General features: G+C 40.7%; 1 protein-coding gene across 12 annotated transcripts in view; it reads left to right on the top strand.

The window, feature by feature from the left end:
• gab1 (GRB2-associated binding protein 1) overlaps window positions 1–23073 on the top strand; it is a 70713-nt gene that overhangs the window by 36755 nt on the left and 10885 nt on the right. For 11 of the 12 annotated variants that reach the window (XM_022209886.2, XM_022209883.2, XM_022209888.2 and 8 more), the window contains 6 exons: window positions 13052–13180; window positions 14259–14424; window positions 17762–17990; window positions 18719–19404; window positions 20692–20786; window positions 22634–22931. In XM_022209886.2, the coding sequence (XP_022065578.1) occupies window positions 13052–13180; window positions 14259–14424; window positions 17762–17990; window positions 18719–19404; window positions 20692–20786; window positions 22634–22931 (1603 nt within the window). Of the gene's footprint in view, window positions 1–4662; window positions 4941–13051; window positions 13181–14258; window positions 14425–17761; window positions 17991–18718; window positions 19405–20691; window positions 20787–22633; window positions 22932–23073 lie in introns of those variants that run through there. The other variant, XM_051946205.1, reaches the window with a different exon arrangement.

Below are 23073 nucleotides of genomic sequence, written 5' to 3'. Positions count from 1 at the left end.
CACTCAGAAGGGACAGATGGCTCAGACACTCGCATGCTGTTAGGCGCTAACTATGCATCCAGAGCTAAGCTAATGCTAATGTTTGTAGTTGAAGCTCAGCTAATCACAAGTCCATGTAAAGGTGAATAATGCATAAATGATGCAGACTACGTTAAATCACTGAGATCGGCATCCAGCTAGAGAGTGGGATGCTTGGCTTGTGTAATTTATAAAAGTGTGTGTATTCTGTGATTTGCCACTTGGCTCATTTAAAAAAAACATTTTAATATGAGAAGTAGGACAGAAAATTATCTGTTCTATTGTCACACAGCGGATCACTGCTGTTGTCACTGTACACTGATCTTCAGTGGGTTTTAAGTGCTATTGCTGGAAATTAAGAATTATAATACTTGACGGTTGTTTATTCATTGTTGTTTGCTGTGACTGTAAGTACATATGCCTTTTTAGATAAATAACCAAAAAAGTAAATAAAGCACATACTAACACCGATGCTTAACTGTGACTTACACAGTCACTCTCGTTATGGTTATGTGATCATGAGATAGTGATTCTTCATCAACTCAGCTTGCTTTTATTTTAAGAACAAGATGAGTAGTATTGATAACTGGGATGTATCTGGGATGTTGAATAAAATTCTGATATTACTAGCACACATAGACCTATTTCAGCTTTATTTGTCTTGTGTTTTTTTTGTTGTGTATTTAATTGACTGTGTCCTCTCTCTGATGTGATTTTGACAGTGCGATGAGACACATGCAGCTTCTCTCGCGAAAGTCAAAGTTTCAGCTGTGTTTTGTGATGTTGGAGGTTAAAGGATAATTTGTTTTTTTTCGACAGTGAATTTGGTTTGCACAAACCTCTCTCCAGTCAGTAGAAATGTATTCATGTAAGACCATTCCTTGCAACAAAACACAAATAATGACATCACCATTGTCAAATACATTCCGATGCTAATTTGTTCATCAATTTTTTGTCGACAGTGTGAGCTGTTTGTTGCACCACTAATGCAGACGTCTTGACTGTGTGTATATGCATCACATATACAGAACTTTTGATAACTTTTGAATGTTGAGGTAACTGTTCTTATGCAACACAGCTGAAAAGCTAAAGCTTTTCTGTTTCACAGTGAGACTTATCCGAGAGTATAACCCTCAACATAGAGTGCTGGTGATCTATTCAGCGTCCTTATTACCACCCCACAGTTATCTTGGGTCCATTGAATTTAATGTGCAAAGGAGGAACAGGTTGTGCCTCCATTAACACTGCCTGGCACACACGAAGCAGTTGAAACAGAAATGACTTTGATGTCACATTTCACATATTGTCCAACAGAAGTCTTGTATGGACAGCAGACCTGTCCATGTCCTGGAGAAACAGTCTTATATGATGTCCCAAATTTGGCAGAAATACAAAAATATGTCTCAAAAGTATGGCCTGTCTCACTATGTTTTACCATTAGAGACATGGAGGATGAGTTTAAGTATGCAGTTTAACAGCCTGTGATGACAATATGTTCGCATTTGCAACAAGAAAAGCACTCAGAGAGTGCAGTATTCCACCAAGGATGTTCATTCCTCCATATGGCATGGTCAGAAATGCAGCATTTGTTTTCTAGTTGTGGATGATCAGAAATCACAGTGATATAGAATGTGCCACTATCTCACAATGATCCAGAAAGCTTGAACAAATCCAGACGATAAGCCACATCACTGTCAAAATCTAATCACTTGGTCCTTGTGTCATTTCTGACTTTCCCTGAAAAATTAATCCAAATCCGTTATTCCGTTATTCTGTTTTTGAGTAGTGTTGCGAACAGACAGACAGACAGACAGACAGACAAACCAACACCAATCGTCACATAACTCCGCCGCGTTCCTTAGGAGAGTGATTGGTACACTTAAAGGGCTTTTAGGAAGCATTAAGCTATCTAAACCATGAAGCCCAATTAGTCCTTGAAGCTCAGAAAAAGTGGAGTTGGTGGAGCTTGAGTGTAACGTTGCCAGGATGATTCCCTTGCAACTAGTTTCACATATTCAGACTAATAAATTAGATCAAGCGCTTGTAGTCATAAACTGATTTCACCACACAGTCACTTCATTTTAAGCATCTGCTGGCTCTATTAAAGAGTTCAATTCCACTCTCTAATCATTGAAATTTTCCTGCATTTGGGAGTCTTGACATGTCCTGAGTCAACACACTGTTGCGTCATGTTGTCTTCGTCATTTCTTTATTATACTTACTATGGACTTTGGCATGGTAGCTAGCAGTACTGTCCCCAAGTCACACATGGTAGCATTAGAGCTTATTTCATGCTCTCTGGCTAGTAAAGGATTATGATGTTGAAAGGTTGTACGAGCATGAACTAAGGAGCTGTAATAAGGGACTAATGTCTCTAGTGATGCCAATCGGTGTCTAACAGGAGTAGTTTGTTACATACTTCTTCACAACACTTATTTTCTTCCTGGCTGAGAGCCAGACAAGACTGATACAGCAGCAACTGACAAAACTGACTGTTTTCTTGGTGGTTGGTTGAAGGACTATTTTATGTCTGGCTACTGGCTGAAGCTTCATATTTGTGGCAGAAACCAGGGTTTTCCCTAGGTTTCTCGAGGGCTTAGGTGCTGTGGTGGCATTTGCAAAAGAGAAACTGCAGTAAAACTCCTTGGCTACTTACCAAAATTTCAGTTTGGGTGAATATCTGCAGGCACTTCTCTTTCTCACGGGATTTCGCTACTGTCTGACAGTTAACATTTCCTTAAAATTGTTTTTGAAAACATTTGCCAACCTTGTAACAATAAGAGTACAGCAAATGTATAGTGTAAGACAGTTTTTTAAGTGCTGTAGTTACACTCTCCACTCAGAAAAAAATATCTCATGATGAACTGAGAGAACTCTAAACATAATTTTTTTTTCGTTCACTCAACTCCAGCGCTGTGCTGAAGTCTTCTAATGATCAAAAAATCCCTCCAGATTAAATAGTGACATCACTTTGCCCATTAAACTTTTGTCAAGACAGAGAATAGACACATTTACTAAGAAGTCAAACTATACGTCACAAGAAGTTGCTATTCTTTCCTGTCATCCTGTGTCACAATAAAAAATGGCATGGCTGACTTGACCTTAAAAGTCCCCTTTTCCCCGTTACCCTGCAGATTGGTTGTGCCATTAGGGACTAATGTTCTCTACTGAGACTTCTGGTACACTCTTGTATAAGGGGTCTGAGCCTACTGGATTGTTGTCAATATATGTTTTTGTTTTCAATCTTCTATTTAAGGGACCTGGAATTATCCAAAGTCAATCTGGCCAAAGTTAAGACATAAAATGAAGCCAGCTAATATGAGACGTCATCCAATTAAACGAGTAGAATCCCACTACAACTGGACAACTGACTAAAGCAGAATTTGAAGCCCAAATACTTGAAACTTGAGCAAATGTAAGTACATGTAACAAAGTTCACTATCCCCAAGTGGTTGGACTTGAGAAATTCATTGCCTGTCCAAAAAAGTCACCAATTGGATTTAACTAAGCAAATGGGTAAGAGCCTTCCATTGGATAATTATTGCAGTGATGAATATGTTTCAGCTGCAACAACTTATTTAACCCTAGCTGATGCAGTGAGGAGCTTCTCATTTCTTAAACAACCGTGTCAGAAGACATATCCTGTGGTCATGAAAAGGATGTTAGTCCGTCTCAGAAGGGTCAAATTAAAGGCCTAGATCAAGAAAAGAAAAGGAGACTGCTAAAACTACTAAAATCGGATTGAGAACCAGTCCCGGGATTGGGACTAAACAGCTGTGTAGCCCTAAGAAACCCACTGATCAGTGAGGCTGATCAGAAAAAATGGCTTCATCTTGCGGCAGAGCATAAAGATTGGACTCTGGGGCAATGGAAGAAGGTCATATGGTCTGATGAGTCCAGATTTACCCTGTTCCAAAGTGATGGGGGCATAGAGTCCAGACCTCAGCCCCACTGAAAATCTCTGAGTTTTGCTGGAGAAGACTTTGTCCGACTCTCCCATCATCAATGCAAGATACAATACAAGAGTGTGCAACTTTATTTTAGACTGGCAGTCTATTTATCACATATTGAATATTATACTATCCAATACAACAACGTCACTTACTACAATACTAAACTTACCACAGAGTTCAATCAACACTCTTCCAACAGTATCCAAACAAATTTGCCACAATAAATATTGTTTATTGCGGGGATTTTCTATTGGATTGTATTATATTGTGCACTGTTGCATAATATTGTTTTCCCCTCCTGTAGAGGTTGGTGCTGATCTCTTTTCTGTGACTTTCCCTTTTGGTGTTTTTCTCTCTTTGGGCATCGGACGCTCCCTTCTGCACATCTTCTCCCTCTTTACCTATTTCTGCCCCCCCGTTGCCTTTGTCACGCTCCAGTGATGTTGGGTCAGGAGGCTTCTGACGGCAGCGTGACTCCACTCACTTGGCATCTCCTCTCTGCCATCAGCATCTCTTTTTTGTCCCTCCTACCCTCCCCTTCCTCTGTCATCATCTTAGTGAGCCCCTCAATGCGCTCTCTGTCTGCCCCCCATGCTGTAGGACCTGGGTGGGCAAATACAGGGTGCCTTCCTGTGTTTCATCCTATCAGAAGACATGCTTAGAGAGGAGGGGGGATGGATAAAGAGGGGTTAGCAGCCCTCCCCATCCCAGTCCTGTATCGTCCCATGCCGTCCCATTCCCAGCCCTGGGGCTGCAAACACTGGGCTCGTACAAACTGAAGTGGGCTCTGTGGTTGTTGAGTGAATTGAATCTGTGTTAAGGAGGGCTGGCATAGACATGTATGTGTCCTACAGTCACTGATCACTGCGATATGCTGTTGATTCAACACAATACTGGCTACAATGGAATTTGCAAAACAAACAAGAGGACTACAAAAAACATCATATTCTTCATGAGAATTGACAAGAGGTATGTAATGAAGAGCAATTACTTAGAGTTTGGCCAAAATCCTCTGGTCATACTCTTTTGCACTATGTTGTGACACTGGGTTGAAAGTATGTGATTTGGGTTCTGACATGTTTTCTGTTCGTGTTTACTTGCTTTTAAAGTTTTTATTTGATTGTAACAAATGTCATATTTGTTTTGGAAACATTTTTAGTAGTACACCAAGACAGTTCTGGTGGAAATTGATGCAGTTGGTTCTCTCAGCCCAGTTGTTAAAGAGTTATGTGATGATCGACGTTGGTTTGTCTGTCTCTTTGTCTGCCTGTTCGCAACATTACTCAAAAACAGACTAACAGATTTGGATGAAATTTTCAGGGAAGGTCAGAAATGACACAAGGACCAAGTGATTAGATTTTGGCGGTGATGCGGCTTATAGTCTGGATCCACAGATTTGTTAAAGATTTCTGCATCATTGTGAGATAGAAACAAGTGAACACTACATCAGCTGCCTGCTGATGATCACATGATTGCGATCCTTCTACAAATCCACCTCTGCGGACGTATCAGGACTTATTAATCAGAAATGATACAAGGAACAACTGGTTAAATTGTGAGGGTGTTTCCGAGTCCCATCAATTCTTGTCACCCGCTACATATTTAGGTCACGTGATTGGGTATTTGTACATAATGTACACATGCATAACACACGCCTGTGTTCGACGCAAGGTCATTTTGTTTGTGGATACATCTATATTAAATGACCACATTCTATGCTGCAGTGATTTATGATCATCAGTAACTAATAAACAAATGCTGCATTTCTAAACAATATGCTGCATATCTGACAATGCCATATGGGAGAATGAACAGCCTTGGTGGAGTGCTGCGCTCTCTGAGTAATTTTCTTGTTTTTGATAATTTTGTGTCTTTTTTAGCTATGTAAACAAATAACTTAGATTATCTACTGTAGGTAAGAGGCATCTTGGTATTTTCTGCTTTAGAAACCTGGTTTCAGAGAGCATCTACATATCAAGTGCAACAGTACTTGACAAATTCTTCAGATTGAAAGTATTGCTGCAGTCGTATTTCAGATAGAGGAAAGTTGAAGTGAATGATTATATCCATTTTTAGTTAATAAGAAATTTTCGTACAAGTGAAAGACAAGCTAAAAGAAATGAGTCTATATATATATGTCAGTTTTCTTGACTGTGGTGTGAACTCAGTCGCACAGTGTGCAAAAACTGCATGGTGTCTGTTCTCCCACAGCACAGTCGAATCTCATTCATAGAAATTTAAAAAAAAATCTCTAATATGCTTAAGTTTCCTGCACTGGTTAACAAATGTGGCAGGACATAGTTGTGGTCAGTAATCTGAGTTTTTCTCTGAGTTTTAACTGGGTTATTGTAGTGCATGCACATGTGTTCTCCAATGTCTCTCCATGATCTGATTTCTACAGTGTTTGTGGTGTCTTTTGTGCATATAAATACAGTTAATGTACCGGGCTTTGCAAAAGTTCTGTTACACTCGGTTTCATGATCTTTAGAGACGTTTACATGTCGGAGTGAAGACTTGTTGTGGCCAGCACGAAGGAGAGCAGATATCTCAACTCTTTTGACTTCCATCTTGATACAACTTCACCGGAGAACAAATTTTTATTAATGACACCTGCCTATAAGGTAGGACTTTCAGTTTGTTTAATGGAATTTTTCACTCCGACATGTAAACATCTCTAAAGATCATGAAACCGTGTAACAGAACTTTTGCAAAGCCCGGTATGTATCCATGGCAATGAAACACACCACTTCTACCAAGTAAGAGTGTGCATTTAGCTGTGTGAGGGCCACCAGGGAGAAAAAGAACTGTTGTGTTCCTTCTTACCTTTTATGTTTATTTGTAATCGCATGCCTAGTGCTGAATGGGTGCTACAAATCACTGGTAGCAGACGGCACAATAATTGTGCATGAGAAGAAGTGTGTGAAAGCCCACAGATGGAGGAGAGATGCTCCAGTTATCATACAGCTTGTCATCCCAGAACCACTCCAGCCTCTAACCATGCTAATGTGGCAGTGCTAAAACACTGGGTGGATGTTCTCTCTCAACTGCTTTTAACTGTGATCGTCATAGAACACAGTATTACATGTAGGTTTAAAATTCAAATTTGACCTTGAAACTTATTTATCTTTTGCAATGGTTGCATTACATGTTTATGAACATTTTTTGTTTGTAGTGCTGTCTCTGATTCGTGCTTCCTTTTGGGAAATGAGTGAGTATTTGACTACACTGTTGTGATGGATTGGACTGAGTGTGTCTGTCATAGACTTTTTATTTCTGTAAAACCATAGGTGGGCCATTTAGCCAAAACATCACATCTCAATCCACGATCTAAATCACATCTCCCCACAGACACACAGAATCGCATATTTGTTGTGCATATGGCTGCCTGGATGCAAAGCTTGTTGCTTCAACTCAAAGCTGAAGACCCAAAAAACAGATGTTTTCACTCTGATTTCATTTAAGTTTGGACTACAAGCATGTGTGAAATGTTTTGTTTTTTTTATCTCCACTTCTTGCATTGTCAACCTATAAAGCTCTCTTAGTAACCAATAATGAACACTACACAGCTCCTATCACAGAGCACAGTCACCAAAGGGGACATTAACACGACTCCAGATAGTCGTTTGGTGCACTGATTAGTATTATTAGTTTCTGAAATTAAAACACTCAGAAAGGAAACATTAGAATTCCCTCATCTGAAGTTGCAGCACACACTACCGTTCAAAAGTTTAGGGTCACTTGGAAATGTCCTTATTTTTGAAAGAAAAGCTTTTTTTTTTTTTCAATGAAGATAACATTCAACTGACGTGACACCAGAGACGGTGCTTGTGTTTTACCCTACACAGCTGGCATAAACAGTATCTGTCTACATTCACAGTCTGTACAGTGCCATATAAAAAATCACAACAACCCTTCTGTCAGGGTTATGGTCTGCTCAGCCCTATTATTTGTCCACCATGCTGTATTCTTTTTTTTTAAAAAACTAGCTATACTTCAAAGTTACAATGTGTGCCTCCAATGGGTGTCTTCATTATTCTGTCACAGTCCGTCACAGCTTTGCTTAGTTTTGGTGGAGTAGGAAAGTGTGGACGGCGTGCTATTTATATTTAGTGATACAATCTGGACCATTCCTTTTAAAAGCAGATCATTAGATTGTCCAGCCTTAGTTACAGCCTCCTTTTATGAAGGGCTATTTTTTTTGTGTGTGATTTTAAGGTGCCTGTGATATTCCGTGCTGTTTTTTTGATATTCAGTTAAATTTTTCATTGAAAAGAAATTGCAGGTGATTGCCACCCGTGTGATGTTTTTGTCTGTCAATGCTGCATATATGAGCGGGACTGCACTTTGATTTGAACTCTTTAACGCTGATGGTCATGAATTCACATTATGCGGCTTGTGTTCAGACTGCAGCCGAGACCAGCATTCCCCCAGTGCCGGTTTGTTCATATTCAGATTTTTAATTGCCCCCTGAGGACAAATAAAGTTTTCTGAATCTGAATTCAATACGTACCTCTGATTTCTCGTAGGACCACTTGGAGTGGGATCTACTTTGTTATATATCTGTTGTTATTATTGTTATTATATATCTATTCCATGTGATACAGAAAGATTAAACATCTCCACTTAATTTAGCATCAGCTTAAAAGCCAAAACACAAATAATGCATTTTTTTTGTATAATTTTAAATAAATTCAGGCGTCAAGGGGTTAAAGTGAAAAAGTCTAATGAAGGTTAACTGTGATATTACATTTATTTGATTCAGCAGCTGTAAAGGTTTGTACACACGTGGACAAAATTGTTGGTACCCCTCAGTTAAAGAAGGAAAAACCCACAATTCTCACTGAAATCACTTGAAACTCACAAAAGTAACAATAAATAAAAATTTATTGAAAATTAAATAATCAAAAACAGCCATCACTTTTGAATTGTTGATTAACATCATTATTTAAAAAAAACAAACTAATGAAACAGGCCTGGACAAAAATGATGGTACCTCTATAAAAGATTGAAAACTATTTGACCAGAGTGACATGATTAACTCAGGTGTGTCATTTAATTGACATCACAGGTGTTTCCAAACTCATAATCAGTCAGTCTGCCTATTTAAAGGGAGACAAGTAGTCACCCTTCTGTTTGGTGAAAAGGTGTGTACCACACTGAACATGGACAACAGAAAGCGAAGGAGAGAATTGTCCCAGGACATCCGAAAAAAAATTATAGACAAACATCTTAAAGGTAAAGGCTATAAGACCATCTCTAAACAGCTTGAAGTTCCTGTGACAACAGTGGCTCATATTATTCAGAAGTTCAAGACCCACGGGACAGTAGCCAACCTCCCTGGACGTGGCCGCAAGAGGAAAATTGATGACAAATTGAAGAGACGGATCGTTCGAATTGTATCCAAAGAGCCCAGAGCAACCTCCAAAGAAATTAAAGGTGAACTCCAAGGCCAAGGTACATCAGTGTCAGATCGCACCATTCGTCGTTGTTTGAGCCAAAGTGGACTTCATGGGAGACGACCAAGGAGGACACCACTGCTGAAAAAAACTCATAAAAAAGCCAGACTGGAATTTGCAAAAATGCATGTTGACAAGCCACAAAGCTTCTGGGAGAATGTCCTTTGGACAGATGAGACCAAACTGGAGCTTTTTGGTAAGGCACATCAACTCTATGTTCATAGACTCAAAAACCAAGCATACGAAGAAAAGAACACTGTCCCTACGGTGAAACATGGAGGAGGCTCAGTAATGTTTTGGGGCTGCTTTGCTGCATCTGGCACAGGGTGTCTTGAAAGTGTGCAAGGTACGATGAAATCTGAAGACTATCAAGGCATTCTGGAGAGAAATGTGCTGCCTAGTGTCAGAAAGCTTGGTCTCAGTCGCAGGTCATGGGTCTTCCAACAGGACAACCATCCAAAACACACAGCCAAAAACACCCAAGAATGGCTGAGAGAAAAGCGTTGGACTATTCTAAAGTGGCCTTCTATGAGCCCAGATCTGAATCCCATTGAACATATGTGGAAGGAGCTGAAACATGCCATTTGGAGAAGACACCCATCAAACCTGAGACAACTGGAGCTGTTTGCTCATGAGGAGTGGGCCAAAATACCTGTTGACAGCTGCAGAACGCTCATTGACAAATACAGAAATCGTTTAATTGCAGTGATTGCCTCAAAAGGTTGTGCAACAAAATATTAAGTTATGGGTACCATCATTTTTGTCCAGCCCTATTTCATTCGTTTGTTTTTTTAAATAATTATGTTAATCAACAATTCAAAAGTGATGGCTGATTTTGATTATTTAATTTTCAATAAATTTTTATTTATTGTTACTTTTGTGAGTTTCAAGTGATTTCAGTGAGAATTGTGGGTTTTTCCTTCTTTAACTGAGGGGTACCAACAATTTTGTCCACGTGTGTATATAAGAGTTACTCTCTGCTGCCTATAACTAGTTATGTGACGTCTGTCTGTCTTTCTGTTAGCAACATTACTCGAAAACGGACTAACGGATTTGGAGGAAATTTTCAGGGAAGGTCAGAAATGACACAAGGACCAAGTGATTAGATTTTGGCAGTGATGCAGCTTTTAGTCTGGATCCCTACATTTGTTAAAGATTTTGATATCATTGTGAGATAGCAGCAGCACAGCGTCACTGTAACTATGACAACAAGTGAACACTACATCAGCTGCCTTCTGATGATCACATAATTGCAATCCTACTACAAATCCATTGCTGCGGACTTATCGGGACTTCACCGTCGGAAATGACACAAGGAACAATTGATTAAATTGTGGGGGTGTTTCTGAGTCCTATCAATTCCCGCCACCCGTTACATATTTACGTCACCCTATTCAGTATCTGTACATAACATACACATGCATAACACACGTCTCTGCTCAGCTTAAGGTCCTTTTGTTTTTGGGTGCTGAATGGAAACATTCTATGTTGCCGTAATTTTTGATCATCAATAACTAATAAAAATAATGCTGCATTTCTAAAAAATAATGCTGCATTTCTGACAATGGTATATGGGGGAATGAGCGGCCTCGGTGGAGTACTGCGCTCTCTGAGTGCTTTTCTAATCTTTTACCTGTAACTGGCCTACTGGTTTCTCTTGGCTTTAAAAAAGAACTTTAGTACAGTAAAGCAATTTTGTAGAGCAGGTCTCACATGCCTCCCTCTTGAATGCGTACGACTTACCCAGTTGTCAACAGTCTTCACACTCGGCAGGCCTGGCCTCGCTGTAACCCAAGCTCTCGGTCCTTCTGTTCCCCACAGGGTAACTTGACCCAAGATTGCTTTGTCATATGCAGGAGACTGAGGTTCCCTCTCCACACCCACCCTCTTTGTCCAAACAGCACACAACACAGACACATCAGTGTTGTTTTTGCACATTCTCTTCAGCTTTGGCAGTTAAATCTGATATTTAAGTGGGCCTGTTGTAAAGAAAGTAGGTTTAATAGGTTTAAGCCTCATTTGGACTCTGTGGGTGTGTTTGGGGTTATATAATGCAGGCCTTTTGAAGTAGAGTGTGTGAAACATGTGCTGCATGTGCTAGTGTACTGTCACTGTGATGTAAATCTTTTGATTCTTTTTGTATGTTTATTAAATGTTTTAGTATTCCTATCCATACCATGGCTGTTGCAGTTAAAAATCTAAGAACTTTGCAGGTCTGCTTATTTCCTCATCCTGTTTGTGGAGGGAAAGGTCTGGTGCTCTTCATGGTCTCAGTGTGGGGTTTGGCCCTCTAACAAAGGACACCCTGTGGATGGAAAAACAGCTGAAGAATTAAAAAAAAAACCAAAGCCAGAGCATTGTTAATACGGTCAAGATCTTACCCCAAAACAACAACAACAAGCTTTAGTTTGCATTCCTCGCACTCTGGTGGTATGCTTCCTGATCTGTCTGATCCCAGTGGTGGTTGTTTGTCTACTGGGTCTTGTCTGTCATTTCAAAACAGCACTCAGAAAATTTCTGGTATTCAGTTGACCGTTTCATTGTGGTGCTCATGTTCTGTTACACAGTTCAGGTGATGAATCTTCTGCAAAGTTTCCATTCTTGCTCTGCTTTAAGCAGTGAAAGGAGATGAAACATTTCTGGATAACTCTCCTATCTTATGCCAAGATCCTTTCTTCCCGCTTGGACAGCTCTTGATAGCATGTTGTGGAGCACTTATTTTGAGCTGTACAACAACACTGTCAGCCCAACTGCCATGACTCAACAAAATCAAGAGTTCATGACCTCTTTGTGTCTGCGTTTAAGTGAATTCCTATTGGAGTCATTTTCTAAGTAAAACCACATACAGGAATGAATCTTGTCGAGGCTTTGTGTTTTAAAAGCTTGAAGTTGCCTTTCACTCTGAGCAGCATTTATCTTTTTAGGAAGTCATGATTTGACAACTATGCATGTTATGTAAACAAGTTCTCAAGCTGTGTGGTGTGGTGGTGACGATGATGACAAAAAATTAAAATGAATTGTATGTAGAGTTGCTGTGGCACAGGGGGATATTGATCATGTTTTTTTTCCCAACAATCTATTACTAATTGTATTAAATTTTACCAGATAGGAATGAATGCATGTCACTGTCTCATTAATGCTCTTAATACAGTTAAGGATAAGGATTGTATTACTAAACTGTCTTCTAGTGCTTTTATTTATGTCCAGAAACCAAAATAACAGACCTAATCTGCTTCCATGTATTTTTCCTCTGTCTGCCATGTGGTGTCATATTCTCACAGACAACAAATTGGATTTGAAAGAAAGGACCTAATTGCCTGTTTCTCTTTATAGATTTGGCTGTTCACTCCAGTCAGGGTGCTAGACCAAACTATGTGGCTTTTGTTCTGGTTATCCCAGACACATATTTCTGGTTGCGGGCCTCTTCCCTCTGGCTCTCACCATTCTTTAGTGAGGGCAGTGCAGCTGGTGGAGAATGCACACAGAGACACAAGCTAAGCTAGGACACACTGGCTAAACTGGAAAAATAAAGCATTTGGCCAGCCTGTGGTCATCTGGGAATGGAGCAGTCATTGTGAGAACACACATATAACCTTTGGCCTCATTTCTGTGCTCACCCTGCAGGCATGGAAGAAGCGGTGGTTTGTTCTTCGCAGTGGCCGTCTGACAGGCGACCCAGACGTGTTGGAGTACTACAAGAATGACCACACCAAGAAGCCCATTCGTGTGATTGATCTCAACTTGTGTGAGCAGGTATGGTTCCTTGTTGCTGGTTCCTCCCAAACTGAAGAACCGAGTTCCCGATTTCTGTTTAAATCATGAATTCTTCAATAAGTTAGATTTTAAGCTATGTGTGTCCCACAAATTTAAATGAAATTACATTTTTTTAACTCATTATTTCAACCCTTACGCCAATGCATGAATTCATAAATGAGTTCATCTTACGGCTTGTCAGTAGTCAGTCATTGTTTTTCCTTGGCTGGTGCCATATTAACCCGACCACGATGTTTAATAGCAAAGAAAAACCCTTAAATGACCTCTTTTCAACTTGAAATTTGATGACTCTTCCTAAAGTGATCCCAACATTAGAAAGAGTGAAACACTGTCTGCACAGACAGTATCACCACTTCTCTCTTTGCTGAAGCCATGAGTGCAGTTTTTAGTTTTCAGTGACCAGTAGGTCATAGATCAGATTTTTTTTGGACATCCAGGAGGTGAAACTGGAAAACAAATACTTGTGCTGCACACGCACTTGCATAATGTTCTGCATGCACTAATTAGAGTTCATTATGTTCCTCATATTTTTGCTTTGCATCTGTTATTTTATTATTGTTGTAGCTTATACACCTTGTGGGTGGGAGCAATGATTCAAAAGATGTGAGAAGACTAGTGTTTTGTAATTGAATTCCATTATACAGTCTATAGTACACTGTTGTTGTCTCCCTTCAAAAATGCATTTAAAGCTGCTTTCTAGTACTTTCTTCAGATATACAAGTACTGTCTCTTGCTAAATAAATAATGTTTACACCTGTACAATACCTTTAGCAGCAATAATAGTGATAATAAACCTCTATTCTAGTAAAGAAAACAGTTAAAACGTGTGAAGTAATAAAATGAGTGGCATCCACTGATTAAATACGTTAAATATGTGTAATGCATGACAGGTTGGTTCTTCATGTAACATAGATTTGGGGTTTAACATTCCATGAAGCTGCTTAATTTTAGAGGCTTAGTGGTGGTGGGTCATTTCTGACCCTTAGGATGAGGGCAGTGTTCAGGATGTTAAGACCACACCAGGGTTAAACTAAGCCCTGCTGGTTGCTTCCTTAAGGTGGATGCTGGACTGACATTCAGCAAGAAAGAGCTGGAGCACAGCTTCATATTCGACATCAAGACCATTGATCGTGTCTTCTACCTGGTGGCTGATTCTGAGGACGAGATGAACAAGTGGGTTCGCCACATCTGCGACATATGTGGTTTTAATCCCACTGAAGAAGGTAAGGGTTGCCGTTGCATAGTTCACCACACATCAGTGCTGTTCACTATGTCAGAGTTTTCTCTTTCTCATTTGATCCGCTGTCCGGAGTCTGTTCTGAATTGCTTCATAGCATATTTTAAAAGTGATGTCCAACTTTGATTTTTTTTTTCTTTTAGCGTAGTTTCCTGGTCTGTGATTGCATTTCTAAGAACACTATAGATCAAGACCAGCAGAATACTTTTTAGGTTGACTAATGTAATGTTAAGGGAACTTTACTCTAACAACCACAACACTGGCATGCACTGATGCAGAAGGAGGTGATATCCATCTGATTATCTGAAGTCTGTACACAGATACTATACTGTTATACTATTGTATCATTTTGTTTTCGACAATAGATGAATGGATTTAAACTTAATTTACAGCTGTGCATGCTTTTCTTTCTGCAGTGTCCAGTGCACAGACACCAGCAGTAAAAACTTGTTTTAGTAGCTTTAGTGATGAGTGGTCAAAAGAATGTTAGCCTATCGGCAAAGTACTCTACATTTGGTTGGTCTCTCTTTTGATGTCACTGTTGTGCCTCTCCAATTCTGCATCATTCTCTCTGAAGGAGTTTGGCAAACAGGCCGAATGTGCCAGAAAGCCTCTATTCAGCATAGTTCTCAGCCAAGGACTAATGATCCATGTGTTGATCCATGTGTTGTATTGAGGCTCACGTTACCCTTGTTCCCAGCAGTGGATAATCAAAGCATTGTGTGCCTGTCTGTCTCACTGCCCTTCTTTCGTTCTTTGCCTCTTATCTGCTTTTCGTTCCCTCTTGTTTGCATACTCTTGTTTCCCTCTCTGTCTCTGTCTTTGAGCCTGGTTGCAACCATAGCTATTTGCACCTCAGTCTCAGTCTTCTAGAGATTCTTTTCCACTTCCTAAGCTAAACATGTAAATGTTTGAGTGTAAAAAGAATTGGCATTGAAGTCACACTATTTCACTGCCTGACATATCATACCACTATGATTCTTTTTGGAGAAGGTGCTTTTCAAAGTTGGCAACTGAGTCACTGATTATGCTGCTCCAAGGTCGTCCTTTCCACTGCATTGTGACGGTGCCCTCACCTCTGTTACATAGCTAATGTTACAGGGTAACCCTGGTAACAACATTCATGGCGTCTGTTCAGCAGAATTATTGTAACTGGCTTTTAAAACCCTGATGTGCAAACTTCACAGTAAGACTGTTCAAAAAGAGGTGAGGCGTAAAGAAAGATATCCTTGCAGATAGCCTTCCTCACAGTTCTTATCACAATATTGTCCTTCGCTCTATGTTTTGTGCTCGCTTGCGTTTCGCTGCATGTGGGGCACAACTCCCACTCCACTGTTGTGCATGGCCACACTAGAGTGCTTTATAGCTGGACAGATATTAGAGTAAGGAGCATTAGGGGGGCTGGGGGATTGAGGGCTCTCACAGACCATGTAGGAGGTGTCTTGTGCTAGATTAGTACATGCAGAGGGGATTTTCCCTTTTCCTGTATGAATCAGCACTTAAAGCTTTAACTAAGAAATGGCAAAATGACGCGGAGGTAGAGAGGAGCGAATGATGTACTTTAAAAGAGAGTAACTGACTTTTACATGAAGAAAACTCATGCACCTTATTTGAACCACATCAGTAGTAGAAAAGAGTAGGGGGGAAACTGTGAAAAAGGAGAAGAAGGTAGAGAGTTGTAGGAGGAAAACAGATTTCACCCAGCATACACATCAGCCATCTTGGTTCTCAATGCAGTACAGCCATCAGCCCAAGCCAAAGGGTTTGAAAAGCATTCTGACATTCGATAAATCACACTGTGGCAAAGAAGAGACCTTAATCTCTAAGAAGAAGTATAGACAGGCAAAAAAAAAAGCTATTCAGACTGTTCATGGACAAATGAAGCTTTTAATTGGTCTGTGTATATATTGGACATAAAATGAAGAGGCTTTTGTCTGTGAATTCACAGTAACGACTGCAGTGTCTTTCCTTTTGATACCAGCTGTTTGTACCAGTGTTCCTCACCTCAGACAGGACAGATGTTCTGTATTCCAAACACATTTGTTTCCCGCAGGATTTCTGCTTAAAAAGGAAGCTAGGTTATAGGTCATTGTGGCTTGCTGGATCAGTTAAGAGTTTTTCAGCTGGAGGCAACACGGCTTTGATTTGGGGTTGATTTCTTGCTTTGTATGGAGATGCGACCTGATATCTGAGAGCAGTCCTCAAGCTGCTCTTTCATTGGAGTGAGCCGACACGCAGCAGTCGCTCAAGTTTACACATTAGAGATATAAAGTTGTTGTAGTGTTGCTCAAGCTGCTGCAAGACACTATAGACTGTTACGTTGGAATTGGGTTGCTAGGAAACAGCCTGGGTTTACATTTACTCTGCCAGAGTTGATGTTGTCAAACATAGCTTAGTGTTTACTTTGTGCCTTATAGCATCAGCCACCAGTATCACCTGTACTATCTCGGTGGGCTTTACTGGTCCACTGTAGGAGCAGTGCCTGGTCTACCTTCAGTGGCTTCAAGGAGGCATTAGTTACCAAACACTTGGAATATTCAGAAATACTAAAATACAACTGTGTGGTTATAATCCAAAATAAAATAGACCCAGTGTGATGAGTTCATTATATGTACTAGATCCAATGGACCTTGGTCACATCTGGCAGATCTCAATTGCATTTGAGTTTCCGTGACCAGTTTAGTCACTGGATTAGTGAACTTCACTCAATCACTGTATTGCCTGTGTTGAGCAGAATGACACTTCTGCTTTTTCATACAAAAGGTAAAACTTTATTACAGTGTGTTGTTTTGTTTCTCTGTTAGTGAATGTGATAATGACCCATCCCCTCTATGAGAAAAGTCCTCTGTCCTTATTTACTCTTATGTTTTGAAGCACACATAACTGCATACAGTAAATGAGATCACGTATACTTCTGTTCAAAAGTTTGGGGTCACCCGGGCAATTTAATGTTTTCCACCAAAACTCACACTTTTATCCATGTGCTAACATAACTGCACAAAGGTTTTCTAATCATCAGTTAGCCTTTCAACACCATTAGCTAACACAATGTAGCATTAGAACACAGGAGTGATGGTTGCTGGAAATGTTCCTCTGTACCCCTATGGAGATATTCCTTTAAAAATCCAGCGAGAATAGTCATTTACCACATTAACAATGTCTGGACTGGATTTCTGATTCATTTATTGTGATCTTCACTGAAAAAGCTGCTTCTCTTTCAGATATAAGGACATTTCTGAGTCACTCCAAACTTTTGAACGGTGGTGTATACACATGACATTTTTGCCAGGAGTCAACACCAGCGTTCTTATTTTCCTCCTCAGACCCAGCAAAAGCAGCTCACCAGGCAGCCACGGCGGGGCAGGTGGTGGATATGCCCCCACACCCGGCTCTGGGTAATATCGTTGGTCCAGCAGCATCAGTGCTGTCCACCGTGCCACCTCCATACCAGCCGGTCAGTGTGCGACACCTGGACTCTCAGTCCAGTTCAGAGGAGCCCCAGGATTACCTGTGGTTGGCCAACTGTGAGAGCAAAAAGCCTGAACCCAACAGGTGAGATTGTGTGAATGTGTGCTTATGCTCTATGTATGACTCTCTTTATTCACTGTTGGAGTGTGGCATTGTGATGTAAGCTTGTCTCTGTACCGTTTCCAGACCATTTATTCTTTTTGTACATTTCAACTGTGCTGCCACTCTTGTCCTTGTCTCTGCTGTGTGCTGTGTATAGCTCAGTGGAGCTTCACTCTCTATTGGAGGGGGACCAGGAGTATTTGCTCCTGGAGGAGTGTGAGAGCAAGACACTTCCTCCACAGGCTAGTCTGTGAGTGGCCAGCCATCCAGCTGGAACTGCCTGCTTGTGTGGAGTGCTACACATGTATACAAGACAGACCAACAGAGATACAAATACTTTTTGCACCACTCTGCTGTAGATTTTCAGGACTGTTAATGCTGGATTTAAGGTGTTTGAATCGTTAGCAACTATCCACCTTCTAGATCAAAAAAGACTTAGATGTGCTTTACCTAATCTTGTATTGATTTGTTTTTTGCTGCATGTTTAAAAATGGCCCATCAACAACAAAGTGCCTCAGTCCTAATCCTTATGCACAAGGAACTGCCAATATGGCAAGAGTTGCCAAAGATTACTGATAAGCGGTGTTGCAGTTGTTACTAACTATGGTTTGAAGACAATGGTATGAAGGCTAACTGTGACTTCTTCTTTAAAGCAGGATGTTCTGTTGTTGGTGTTAATTCTCTGGTTTGTATGTGTGTCGTGTCCGTAGAGCCCATGCTGAGTGTTCCAAGTCTACCTCTTCAGAGACAGACCTGAATGACAACCTCCCATCTCACCGGACGCCCACTTCCTCCACTTCCTCCGCTAAGCACACCTCGCACAATGGCTTCTTCCCGCAGCACTCGACTCCCGCCTCCGCCCCTTCCACTATCTACGACTCGCCTCCGTCACGTGGTGCCTCACTCTCAACTGACAGCGGCCTTTATCACCTCCCTCGGAGCTACTCCCAGGACACTGTGCTGCTCCCCAAGTCGGCTTCCTCCCCTCCGGCTCATCCAGACGGCGGGGACGGCGACCTTTATGTCTTCAACACGCCGTCGCGGAAGCCCTCAATGGAGACACAGATGCGCAACCTTTCCATCAGTTACGACATCCCACCCACACCTGGCGCAAACTGTACCTACCAGGTGCCCCGTACGTTGTCGTCATCGACAGGGGTGGGGGGAACAGAGGGTGGGGGAGATGTAGTACCCCCACCCAGACCACCCAAGCCTTCACTCAGTTCCACCTCAGGACCCCCGCCACCCCCCGCTGAGCGCTCACCTACGGACACCTATTGTGTGCCTCGCTCAGCCTCAGAGACAGATGGAAACTACTGTGTGCCTACTAGCGCTGGGAGTAAGGCTTTGCGCAGCAACACTATTGGCACTGTGGACTGTTCACGACTCCGCAAAGGTTTGTGTGGGAGAAATTTTTGTTTTCTTTTGACAGATGCTGTCTTCCAGATGCAGTTTCCGTTTTCACCTTGGCTCGCCTGTTCACAATCCATTCAGTTCGTCAGGGCCTATACTCAGCTACACCGTCACTAACTTCAGGAGCATCCTTCAGATCTGACAGCACATGACACCTGAGTAGTATCTCATCAAGAGAAGGTTCTACTAAAATCAGACAAAAGCACAAGAAGATGTGTTGAATTGACAAGAGAGGCCTTTCATAATAACAATTCTTGAATGTATTATCCTTTTTTATAAGGGCTTAAAATAGACAGAACACAGCTGTCAAGAAAAGAGAAACTTGTGGAATAAGAATGAACAGCATGATTAGTCTTCCACTTACTCCTCTCTCCCTCTGGTGGTGACAGATACCATTGCAGAAGCTTCAGTGACAAGATCATTTTTCAGTGTCTTGGGTCTTTGGTACAGCTCACTTGTCGGTCTTTCCTGTGCTATCTGCTTGTGAAAGCTGTCAAACAAGCAATCATTGTGAAAACAGACTATACCAGGTTCACCCGATGATTTATATATATTGAAATTGAATATATTTGGGAATTTTGTTAATATTTAGCCCTTCAAGAGACTAGAGAGGGATAAAGATTTTCTTTGCATCTTGTTGACAGAGCAGGTCAGTGGACCCAGAGATGTAAGGGGGAAACAAAATAACGAGACACTGTACAGAATGACTAAACAAAATTATCTTGGCTCAGGCGACTGATGTCTGCTGTAAAAAAATGAGATTTTATCCGACCCCATTGAAATGTTTCTATTTATTTGAATGCAGTCATAATATTTTCCAGAAAGGATGTGCCCCGTTATAATTCTGTCCTCCCTACTTGGTCTTCTCCAGCTGACACTCTCATTTGTCTTCTAAGCTTTTTCGTGCACGGTTGTGGTTCTTGTGGTTGTAAGTGAAATGCATTAGCAACTGCATCATTACCTAGTGACAATACAAAAAGAATTATATGCTACTCAGTAGAGCACCTTACATAGAGCTGCTGAGCACTGTCCTGCTGAATAGCTAAATATGCACAGTCATGAAAACTCATATTTTTTAGGCCTCTAGTGTATATTATTTGGATTGTGCTATGGCATAAATGGACCTTAATAGGGAATATAGTGGGGAGTGAATTTTGCTACTATGTGCACATCATTTACAGGTAATGATTTAAGGAAATAAAGGAATTGAGTGTTTTCGTAGTACAGTTACAGTATTTGTGTATTGCAATTATGTGCTTGTTTTTTGCAGATTTTGGATCCCAGGACTGCTATGACATTCCTAGATCATTCCCCTCTGACAAAAGCTGCTCGTTTGACTTCAATGAAAGCATGAACAGCTACTTTGTAAGTGTTGTTTTAAAGGTCGCCGGTGTTTAATAAGCCTAAAGAGCTGCTAAGTAGAGGGAGACAGCATTATCAGGGAAAAGTTTTCTACTATGATAGCAATGCTTTGACAAAGGGTGTTAATATTAGAAACAACATTTTTCAAATAAACCTAAATTGGCAAAAGAAAATGCAGGTTGTTTCACAGTAAAGCTCTAAATATACATACAATACCAAGTGTTCACTGAAAATGCATTATGAGTAGAAGTAAAAATATTTAAAGGATGGCAAGGAAAGCCATCTTTGTATATAAAAGTCTTCTATTTTGCTTTAATGGTACCAGAACAATATTGCACATAAACAGGCCTGCTATATGCAACGTTTCTGAGTCACTCTTCATAATTACAGTCAGCATTCACACATTATTTCATACTTTCAAGCTCTTTAAGTTTCCTGTCTGAACAATGACTGCATACACTACCATTCAGAAGTTTGGGGTCTCTTAGAAATGTCCTTGTTTTTTAAAGAAAGGCATTTTTTTCAATGAAGATAACATTACATTAATCATAAATACAGTCTAGACCAGGGGTGTCAAGATCCGTTCCTGGAGGGCCACTATCCTGCATGTTTTAGATGTTTCCCTCTTCCAACACAGCTGATTCAAATGATCAGCTCGTTATCAGGCTTCTGCTGAGCTTGATGAAGAGCTGATCATTTGAATCAGGTGTGTTGGAAGAGGGAAACATCTGAAACATGCAGGATAGTGGCCCTCCAGGAACTTAGTTAGACACCCCTGGTCTAGACATTGTTCATGTGATAAATGACTATTCTAGCTGGAAACGACTGATTTTTAATGGAATATCTCCATAGAGGTACAGAGGAACATTTCCAGCAACCATCACCCCTGTGTTCTAATGCTACATTGTGTTAGCTAATGGTGTTGAAAGGCTAACTGATGATTAGAAAACCCTTGTGCAATTATGTTAGTACGTGAATAAAAGTGTGCGTTTTCATGGAAAACATGAAATTGTCTGGGTGACCAAAAACTTTTGAACAGTAGTGTATGTAGATAAATTAAATATCACATAACCCTTGGAGTTTCCCCTGGATGTTCTTCATGTGTTTTTTATTTTTTACCATGAGCCTTATTCTTCTGTTCTTTGAACAAATATGAATTGACATGAATATGAATTAACGTGAAATTGTCTGAGTGACCCCAAACTTTTCAATGGTAGTGGATTTTGAAAAATTCTCTTTGAATTCATCGATGTAACACTTAAATCAGCGGAGGCATTTCAAAGATGTTCTATCTTGGATTTGGCAAGCTTTTTACTATTACTGTAAATCTATATCTGTTTCAATTATTAGTGTCCTTGGTTAATCATAATGAGTCTAAAAAAACTTCAACTCACATTTTATTACTTTTTGCAACTTATTTTATACATTTTGACTGAAAAATATCAACATGATTTTTCAGAGCTGTTTTGTAAAACCAACAGTCCAACAGTGGGAACACTCGGAAAACTCTTGATTTCATTTTACTAATTATGTTTCACATTAAGCTAGTAGTGCTGCTGGTTAATTGCTAGCCAATGTTACCTTCTGATGCTCAGAGTCTGTCTGCAATTTTCCATTTTCTTGGTGATGAAATGTATTGTGGCTAGTATCAAGAACTGCCTATCTGTATGTTTTAGTGTTGGTAGTTTATTGGCAGTTGGTAGTTTGTCTTTCCTCTGTTCTTTTGCCCAAAAAATAATTGAAAATAAATGTTGACCATCAGCTGTTTCATTGAAGATTAATTCTGTACTCCTGTGAGGCTGCCTTGTGTCTCTAATTAAGAGTATCTTTGAATGCCTTGTCACCCTCAGAAAAACAAAGGAATGATGCCAGTGGGTAGTCAGTCAACGGAAGAGGTCGACCAGAACTACGTACCTATGAGTGCCAACTCCCCGTCACATCACCACTCGGGCAGTTTGTCAGAGCCGATGCACGAACCCAACTACGTGCCCATGACCCCAAGCACTGAGTTCTCCTCCCTTGGGAAACAGGTTCCCCCACCCGCCCACATGGGATTTCGCTCGAGCCCAAAGACCCCTCCTCGCAGGCCACTGCTCAGTGACTGCCAACCTCCACCTGTTGACCGACATCTCAAGCCTGATCGCAAAGGTGAGAGGACAGTAGATGTCTGTGCATGTGTAGCTGTGACTTGGTTCATAACTGTTCAGTGTGTTTGTCGACTTCTTGCTTCGGGGTTGATCTGTGCTGGATTTTATTGTCGCTCTTAACTTTCTTCAGTATGCTCACTAAT

Source organism: Acanthochromis polyacanthus, chromosome 3 (genome assembly GCF_021347895.1).
Source record: "Acanthochromis polyacanthus isolate Apoly-LR-REF ecotype Palm Island chromosome 3, KAUST_Apoly_ChrSc, whole genome shotgun sequence".
Lineage (NCBI taxonomy): Eukaryota > Metazoa > Chordata > Actinopteri > Pomacentridae > Acanthochromis > Acanthochromis polyacanthus.
The sequence above is the reverse complement of the archived record's forward strand: the minus strand, read 5'-3'. Positions and strand labels throughout refer to the sequence as shown.